The sequence below is a fragment of the Rhinopithecus bieti genome, unplaced genomic scaffold (genome assembly GCF_001698545.2).
Source record: "Rhinopithecus bieti isolate Rb0 unplaced genomic scaffold, ASM169854v2 scaffold_11944, whole genome shotgun sequence".
NCBI classification, from domain to species: domain Eukaryota; kingdom Metazoa; phylum Chordata; class Mammalia; order Primates; family Cercopithecidae; genus Rhinopithecus; species Rhinopithecus bieti.
Window position 1 is genome coordinate 4,347,150 of NW_016807378.1, and position 9,420 is coordinate 4,356,569.

At 40.7% G+C, this 9,420-nt stretch overlaps 1 protein-coding gene across 4 annotated transcripts in view; it reads right to left on the minus strand.

Moving 5' to 3' along the window:
- The window catches only part of USP47 (ubiquitin specific peptidase 47), a 121,909-nt gene extending 120,018 nt beyond the window's left edge, over positions 1 to 1,891 (minus strand). For 2 of the 4 annotated variants that reach the window (XM_017881605.1, XM_017881604.1), the window contains exon 1: positions 1,092 to 1,891. In XM_017881605.1, the coding sequence (XP_017737094.1) occupies positions 1,092 to 1,130 (39 nt within the window). In that variant the 5' untranslated portion in view covers positions 1,131 to 1,891. The remainder of the gene's footprint in view (positions 1 to 1,091) is intronic. The other 2 variants (XM_017881601.1, XM_017881602.1) reach the window with 1 other exon arrangement.
- Positions 1,892 to 9,420: the final 7,529 nt, after the last annotated feature.

Below are 9,420 nucleotides of genomic sequence, written 5' to 3' on the forward strand. Positions count from 1 at the left end.
CATCTGACAAAGCTGGGAAAATACCTGTATCATACAGGTACATGACTCCAATAATATCACCTTTGCATGGTGTCAGTGCTTGTTTAAGTAGCAAAGAATTGCTACAAAACAAGTAAAACAGGCACAAAAAATTTAAGAATCTGTAATGATCACTCATAAATTTCAAGATTCCACATAGCTAATTTCAATCCAACACTTGTCTCTATTTAAGGTATATGATAAATAAAAATCCAAAGCATTAGCCTGATGATCAGCCAGTTAAAAATACACGTTTGAATACGCCGAAGATATTTATAAAGCCAACAGAGATACTATTAATATATTGAAATTCGCTGGCCAGTGCTGGATTCTACCCTTAATCTTCTACTACTATTCAAGAGAACCCAACTAGTCAAGGCTTCTCGTATCACTTGCTTTTAAGAATTTAAGAAGTCACTCAAATTGGCATACACAACCCAACCTCAAAAAGAAAAAAAGAGTTCAGCTCTCCATATGGTAATGTTCTCCTATCTCCTTCCTTTACATTAATGTCCCATATACTACTTTTCCACGATCTTCAGTAGGCCTCATTTAAACAGGCCAATAGTACTACCAAGTAACAGGAGTTGAAAAAAAGTCGTAACAGTTAAGTCTGCCCTCCCACAGATCTCACTTGGGTGTAGATTTCACAAGCGCTGAAAGCTATACGCTGCCACTGTCAAACCCTGAAGCCGCACCGTCACCCTGCCGTGCCCATAGGCAACTGTTCCAGAATGTTTTCTTTGAAATGATCTCTCTCGGCTCGACACGTTAAACAAGAACTTAAAAGGCCACCTTCTCCCCTAAAGTAGAACCTGATTCCTTCCCGTCCGCTCCTTTATTCGTCCAGCCCCATAAAACCCGAGGCAGGAGGTCCGCTCCCCGACCCCCAGAGCCAGCGGGTCTCCCAACTGCTCGCCGCACCCACCGTCCACCCCGACTGCCTCATGCCTCCTCCTTCCCCCACAGCCGAGCCTGCACCCCGGCCGGGCCCGCAGCCGAACCCCGGCCCGGGCCTGTGTTGCCGGGAGCGGCCGCAGGCCTCAGGCCTAACCTCCTGTGGGGCCCCTCACCTCTTTCGGAACCAGTTGGTTCTCCTCGCCGGGCACCATCGCTGACTCCGGCCGCTCCTCTCCGCCCTGCCGGGGGAGGGTGGAGGGTGGCGGCGGCTCGCTAGCTCAAGAGAGAATGGCAACGGCAGTCATCCTCTCCGCCGCCTGCGCTCCAGCAATCGCGGAGGCCTCACCCTGGGCCTCAGACACCAGCGCGCAGACACCGACCCAGGGCTCCGCCGCCGCCGCCGCCGCCGCTACCACCGCCGCCTTCGTCGTCGGCCCCTCCCCCAGTCCGCTGCAATCAATGGAAAAATGGCGGCGGCCGCTCTCGCGAGAATTCGGCCCGTCGGGCTTCAAGCCCGGCGCCTGGCGCCCGAGGTGGCCGGCACTTGTCGCTCGCTTCTAGTCACCTCGGCTCTTCCTCAGCCCCGGGAAGTACAGAATTGGCAAGACAGCCATGCAAACGCTTTTCGTTAGAGGAGAGCTGGACGTTCCATCTCGGGACTCCCTCTGCCGGCCGGGGAAGGACCAGGCCCACTGTCCTCCCTGCTTTCTGGGGCTCTTCCGATTCTGCCCAGCAGGGAAAGATCAGCCGAAAGTTCCTTCGCTGACCTAGCAACTCATACCCTTCTGGCTTCCCGTTAGCAAAGCGCCTGGACGTCATCCCCTCTTCAGATACCCCAGGCCTCGTCCTGGTAGAGACACCACCGCGGGTCACCTCCCGGCCCCCGCGCTTAGACACGACTCTGGCCCTTCCAGTCGGAATGAACAGCGTTTTATTTGCTCCCGTTCACTCTCCTGACGTTCTTTTCCCCTCTCCCCACCCTCCTTCTCAACGGCCCCAGCTGGAGGGACCTCAGGGGCCACCCCTGCTGGGGGAGGCAGCCACCCCTTCCCTTATGAAGCGGTGTCCTCACCGCCCGCCCCCCGCAACTACATTGGAGAGGCGCTCCCCTGCCCCCTTCCACAGAACTTCCTTCTCCATCAGGGCCAAGTCTGAGACTGAGCTAGCCTCCAAGAGTAGAGCTGCGTATGCTTCAACCTGTGATCTCCGTTAACGTTTTTGGAGAAATTTAATCTTCTCCAGCAGTAAGCATGGCGCTTTGTGTTATACTAAACAAAGTTTGCTGTAGTCATTTTTCCAAATCCTACTTTCATTATGGAGACTCAGCGGGGCTCCTTCATGAAGACTTTTATGGATGCAGTGATCTTAGAGCGTGCTGAGACAATATAATCTTGTCATGTTCCTAACACCCACAGCATTAAGTGCCTGCACTTGTGTTCTCCAAACTTTTTTTTATTGTAATCCCGTTACCAAAAAAAACCATATACTTATATAAGTTTTATACGTGTCCTTCTGTGTGCAGAATTACAAAACATTTGTAAAATGTAAAAAGGCTAAGACAAAGATGAAATAAACATTTAAAATAACTGAGTTATTTTCCATATTAATGGTATAAAATCTTTGTTATTCCCACTAAAATATTTAGGGAAATCAATATGATTGACTAAGTTACATTAATTTTAAAATCTTTAATACTTTGTGAAATAGTTATTAAAATGTCTGATTCAACGTCAAGTTACTTCTGTACTTGGTTTTAATGACTGTCATAAGCTGAAAAAAAGGGTAACTCACAAAGATGTAGATCCTAAAGGAAGAAGTACATCCTTGGCCATTCTTTCCAATGCATGTTTAGAAAGATTAAAAAAAAAAAAAGTTTCATTTTTATCCATTCCATCCACCAACCATGCAAAGGTTTTTACTGAAATTCAACTAGTAGTGTTCCATCTTTCCTGACATCAACTAGAAGACGTTGCATTTTTATATTTTTACAAATGATTCAAAGTTCTTTGGAATAAATTGCTTAGAAGATTTTTAAGAGGTTGAAAATTTCTGTCTTCAAGTTTTAAGCATTCATGTATGAGTTTTGAGGGGTTATAGATCTTGTCTTTAAGGTTTTGATATTTTGATTATCATGGATTAAGATGAATTTTGACTTTTTAAAATATTGCATTAAGATTAGTTGTCTTGATTATTGAATTTTTGGCACCACCCCTTAAATTTTCTGCCCAGGGTGAATGGTTTTCACATTGAAAACCATTTGCTTCACCACAGTTCCAGCCTTGGGTGGCTCACATATATCATTTTTGCATCAAAATCACATGATGGAAATATTTCCAAACTTCTATTTTCAAAATGTCATCCCATGACTTAGTAAGGTGTCTTCTGTAGTGCTGGCCAGTGCTGTGGTGCTCACACTAGAAGTAGAAATGTCATCTGTCATCATCTTTTTTGCTTATGCTTGCAGTATTGTTTCAAACTCATGTTGTCTTTTCAGAAATCCTTTTTAGCCACTTTCATTTTAGGACAGGTTGATATAATGAAATAAGAATGTAATTGATAAATCTACTTAACTCAGCACACATAAACTGGAATAAGTCACAACATACTAAAAGAAAATGAAGGAATCTCTGAATTCTCTACGTTGCCGAACTCACACTTTTCATTCAGGAATAGTGAGATGCCAGTGTTTATATATTCAATATAAGTAAAATTTAATTTTGTGTTTTAGATTAAAATAAATAGAAAAGAAAGTCTAACATTTTCTTCCCACAATCCCCCTTTTCTGATTGCACACTCTTTTCTTTATAGGCCACTGGCTTGACTATTGCAGGAGAGCCTAATAGGTTGGTAAGTATGCAATGAATATTTGTGGAATAAGTATGTGGATTCATGAATGGATTAATGAACAAATGGACAAATACAAATATATGCCTACTCTTCCTAATATATTGTTACTGAGATTATGTGGATATGTGTTTATTTACTTTATATGTGAATTTTATGTCTCCAGTCCTTACCTCTCCCATAGGCTGTAAACTCATACATCTACCTTTTTAATAGCTCAATACATCCCAAATTTAAACTTGACCTGAACAGAACATTTGATTTCCAAGCGTTCTCTACCTCCTGTAACATATCCTCTATCAGTTCTCCCCAACCTTGCTAAATTACACCATCATCAATTCAGTTTATCAAACCAAAAACCTGAGACTCTTCATCTTACATTCAATCCCTTCATATGGGCTGTTGCTTCCACCTCTGAAACACATCTCAAATCCATCTACTTTTCTTTCTATCCACTACTGCACATCCCACTCCAATTACTTTATCCTTTTGCCTGAACTACTGCAGTTACCTCCTAACTGGGTTCCTGTTTCTAATCTTATCCCTCAACAATCCATATTCCATAGAGCAACCAGAGTGATCTTTCAAAAATATGTCATATCCCTCCCAAATCTTCCAAAGACATCTCATCCCTCTTAGAATAAAATTCATATTCTTTGCCATAGCCTGTAAGAGCCAATGTAATCGAGCCCCTGTCTGTCTTGCTCCAGTCATCTGGCACTCTTCCTCTTACACTCAATGACCCAGCCACTCTGCCTTTATTGGGCTTTCTAAATACATAAAGTTTGTCTCTGCCCCAAAGCCTTTGTAGTAGTTATTTCCTTTCCCTGAAATGTTCTTCCCCCAGATCTTTCTCTTAGCTAGTTTAATCTTGTCATTTGGGCTTCTCAAATGTTAAATCTTCAAAGAGGCCTTTTATGATAATCCTATCTAAACTGGTTGTCCTTAATGCATCCTCAATGTCTAGAACAATGCCTGACACATAGTAGGTCATTAATAAATTGTTGTTGAATTTAAAACAGAAAACAAAAAACAAGACTGGTGTGGGTCAGAGGCTGATGATTTTTCTTATAATTTCTTTGGGAATATTTTCCTTTTCCTTTTCAAATGAAAAAGTTCATAGTATAACCCCAGTCAAAGTATGAAAAAAAAAAATATCACACAAACCCAGTTTGGAGGACATTCTACAGGATGCCTGGTCAGTACTCCTCAAGACTGTTAAGGTCATGAAAAACAATGAAAGAATGAGACACTGTCGTAGACCAGAGGAAACTGAGGAAATATGACAAGTAAATGCAATGTGGGACTCTGAAGTGGATCCCGAAACAGGAAGAAGCCATTAATGGAAAAAAATGGTAAAATTCAAATAACATCTGTATTTGGTTAATATTTATGTACTAATGTTCGTTTCTTAGTTTTAAATTTTTTTAAAAGTTAATACACTTCATTTTTATTATTATTATTTTTTTTTTTAGACGGAGTTTTGCTCTTGTCGCCCAGGTTGGAGTGCAGCGGCATGATCTTGGCTCACTGCAACCTCCACCTCCTGGGTTCAAGCGATTCTCCTGCCTCAGCCTCCTGAGTAGCTGGGATTACGGGCGCGCACCACCACTCCCAGCAAATTTTTTATTTTTAGTAGAGACAGGGTTTCACCATGTTGGTCAGGCTGGTCTCGAACTCCTGACCTCAGGTGATCCACCCACTCAGCCTCCCAAAGTGCTGGGATTACAGGCATGAGCCACTACACCCAGCCTTTATTTTTGTTATTAACAGCAAAGACTATATTTAAATAGTAAATGAGAAGAAATTGTAATTAAACTTTGTTTTTTAGAGCAATTTTAGGTTCCCAGCAAAATTGAGCTGAAAGTACAGAGAGTTCTCATACACTTGCTGTCCCTACACATACACACCCTCTCCACTATTGACAACTGCCACCACAGTGGTACATTTGTTACAACTGATGAACCTACATTGATACATCATTATCATCCAAAGTCCATAGTATACATTAGGGTTCATTCTTGGTGTTGTACATTCCATGTGTTTTGATAAATATATAATGATATATATCCACCATTGTATTATCATACAGAATAGTTTCACTGCCCTCAAATCTGCTGTGTTCTGCCTATTAATCCCTCCGTCTCTCCTAACTCCTGGCATTCACTGATCTTTTTACTATCTCCATAGTTTTACCTTTTCCAGATTGTTGGAGTTATATAGTATGTAGGCTTTTCAAATCGGCTCTTTCGCCTAGTAATATGCATTTAAGTTTCCTCCATGTCTTTTCATGGCTTGATAGTTCATTTTGTTTTAGCACCGAATAATATTCCATCATCTGGATGTACCGCAGTTCATTTATCCATTCACCTACTGAAAGATATCTTAGTTGCTTCCAAGTTTTGGCAATTACCAATAAAGTAAATACAACCATCCACATGCACATTTTTGTGTAGGTATGAATTCTCAATTCATTTTGGTAAGTACCAAAGAGCATGACTGATAGATTGCACAGTAACGGTATGTTCAGTTTTGTAAAAAAAACAAAACAAAACAAACAAAAAAAACCCTGCATGTTTTACATAGTTTTTTTTACATAGTTTTGTAAAAAAACAAAAATTAAAATTAAAATTAAAAAAACTGCATAGTTTTACAAAAGTAAACATTCCAAAGTGGTTGTGCCATTTTTCATTCCCACCATCCATGAATGAGAGTTCCCATTACTCCACCACGTCTTTGCCAGTATTTGACATCATCAGAGTTTTGATTTTGACCATTCTGATACATATATAGTGGTATCTCTCGTCGTTTTAATTTGCAATTCCCTAATAACATATGATGTTGAACATCTTTTCGATACTTACTTGCCATCTGTTTATCTTCTTTGGTAAGGTGTCTGTTCAGGTCTTTTGCCCATTTTTTAAATTGGGTTGTTCATTTTCTTATTATTGATTTTTAATAGTTCTTTGTATATTCTGGATAACAGTTCTTTATCAGATGTGTCATTTGCAAACATTTTCTCCCTGTCTGTGCCTCATCTTCTCATTCGCCTGACATTGTCTGTCACACGGCAGAAATTTTTAATTTTAACGAAGCCCAGCTTATCAATTACTTATTTCATCGATCATGTCTGTGGTGGTGTATCTGAAAAGTTATCACCGAATCCAAAGTCATCTAGGTTTTCTCCTTTGTTACCATCTAGGAGTTTGATAGTTTTAAAGTTTACATTTAGGTCTATGATCCATTTTGAGTTCATTTTTGCACGGTATAAGGTCCGTGGCTAGATTTGTTTCTTTGCATGTGAATGTAAAATTGTTCCAGCACCATTTGTTGAAAAGACTTTTTTCTCCATTATATTTCCTTTACTCCTTTGTCAAAGATTAGTTGACTGTATTTACGTGGGTCTATTTCTGGGCTCTCTATTCAGTTCCATTAATCTATTTGTCTATTCTTTCACCAATGCCACACTGTCTTGACTACTGTAGCTTTAAAGTAAGTCTGGAAGTCAGCCCTCTGACTTTGTTCTTCTTGAATATTGAGTTGGCTATTCTGGGTCTTTTTCCTCTCTATATAAACTTCGGAATCAGTCTGTCAATATCCTCAAAATAATTTGCCAGAATTGTGATTGAGATTGCACTGAATCTATAGATCAAGATGGGAAAAACTGACATCTTGACCATTTTGAGTCTTCCTATCCATGAACATGGAATATCTCTTCCTTTATTTAGTTCTTTGATATCTTTCATTAGAGTTTTGTCACTTTCCATAAATATATATACCTCATACATACTTGGTTAGGTTTATATGTAAGCATGATTTTGGGGGGTTCTAATGTAAATGGTAATATGTTTTATATTTGAAATTCCACTTGTTCATTGCTGATAGTTTCTTAGTTTTTATAAGTGTAACATGGTAATGTAAGATATTAGCAATGGGGGAAAGTGGAGGAGGTATATATAGACTCTCTGTCCTATCTTCGTAACTTTCTTGAAAACATAACATTATTCCAAAATAAAAGGTATATTTTAATGTTCATGGCAATACTTAAGATTTTCTTTCTTTTATATTTCAAGACTCTTCATTACACAAGTCTAAGCATGTAGTCAAAGTCATACTATACAATTTAAGAATCAGTGAAAATAGAAGGTTAAATGTGTATTATAAAAATGAAAAGAAAATTTCACCATGACTATGTTTTAATAAGGTTAAGGAGAAAATCTTTAGTCAGTGTAATGTGGCTTTGGAGCCAGATTTACCTGTTTTGAAATCCAAGCTCTGCCACTTCCTCCATATAAGACCTGTCTGAACCTCTATTTTCTCAACTATTAAATGGGGGCAATAAAGTAGACCCTTGGCATTTATCAGTTTAACATTTGCCGTGTTGACTGGAAAAGTCCATGACATGTAGCACAATTGTTATAGAAAGGAAATTTGAACTTTATACATTAACCAGAGTACAGAAGACCAAGGAGCTAAGTGGTTGAAAGAATAAGCTGAAAATACATTATTTGAGTTTGAATCCTACCTCTGTTATTATTAACTGTATGACATGCCTTGGGTAGATCTCTTAAATCCACCAAGCTTCAGTTTTCTTATCTGTAAAATGGGGATGATAACAGCCTCATTTCACAAGGTTGTTGTATTAACTAGTAAAGAAAGTAATAATAATCACAAAACTACAACACTTAAGATTGGTTGAGGTAGGGCGCAGTGGCTCACGCCTGTAATCCTAGCACTTTGAGGGACCAAGGCGGGTGGATCACCTGAGGTTAGGAATTCGAGACCAGCCTGGCCAACATGGTGAAACCCCGTCTCTGCTGAAAAAAAAAAATGCCAGACGTGGTGGCGGGTGCCTATAATCCCAGCTACTCGGGAGGCTGACATAAGAGAATCGCTTGAATCCGGAGGGCAGCGGAAGTTGCAGTGAGCTGAGACCGCGCCATTGCACTCCAGCCCAGGCGAAAGAGCAAAACTCCGTCTCAAAAAAAAAAAAAAAGATTGATTGAATAGCCAGGCATGGTGGCTCACGCCTGTAATCCCAGCACTTTGGGAGGCTGCCGCCAGAGGATCACTTGAGCCCAGGAGTTCAAGAGAAGCCTAGGCAACATTGGGAGACCCCATCTCTACAAAAAATAAAAAATCAGCCAGGTGTGGTGGCGTACCCCTGTAGTCCCAGCTCTACAGGAAGCTGAGGTGGGAGGATCCCTTGAGCCTGGGAGGTGGAGGTTGCAGTGAGCCGAGATCACACCACTGCCCTCCAGCCTGGGTGAGGAGAGAGACTCTGTTTCAAATAAATAAATACATTACATAAATAAATACATAAATAAACGGAAACAATAGACACTGCAGACTGTTGGGTGGTGGGAGGAAGCAGGGCAGGAGCTGAAAAACTACCTATTGGATATATGTAGACCAGAGCATATGATAATCCACGGTTGTCTCCATGATTTCAAGTGACCCGTCATTTTACTGGTGTTTGGTGTTTGTTGTTGGTATCTGGCACAGTATTTAGGACTCAGTGTAGAAATGAGCGTGAATAATACTTTGGTCATTGTGCATCTCTCATGCATAAAATGCCCCTTAAAGGACCGAGCACGATGGCTCACACCTGTAATCCTAGCACTTTGGGAGGCTGAGGCGGGCGTATCACTGGAGGCC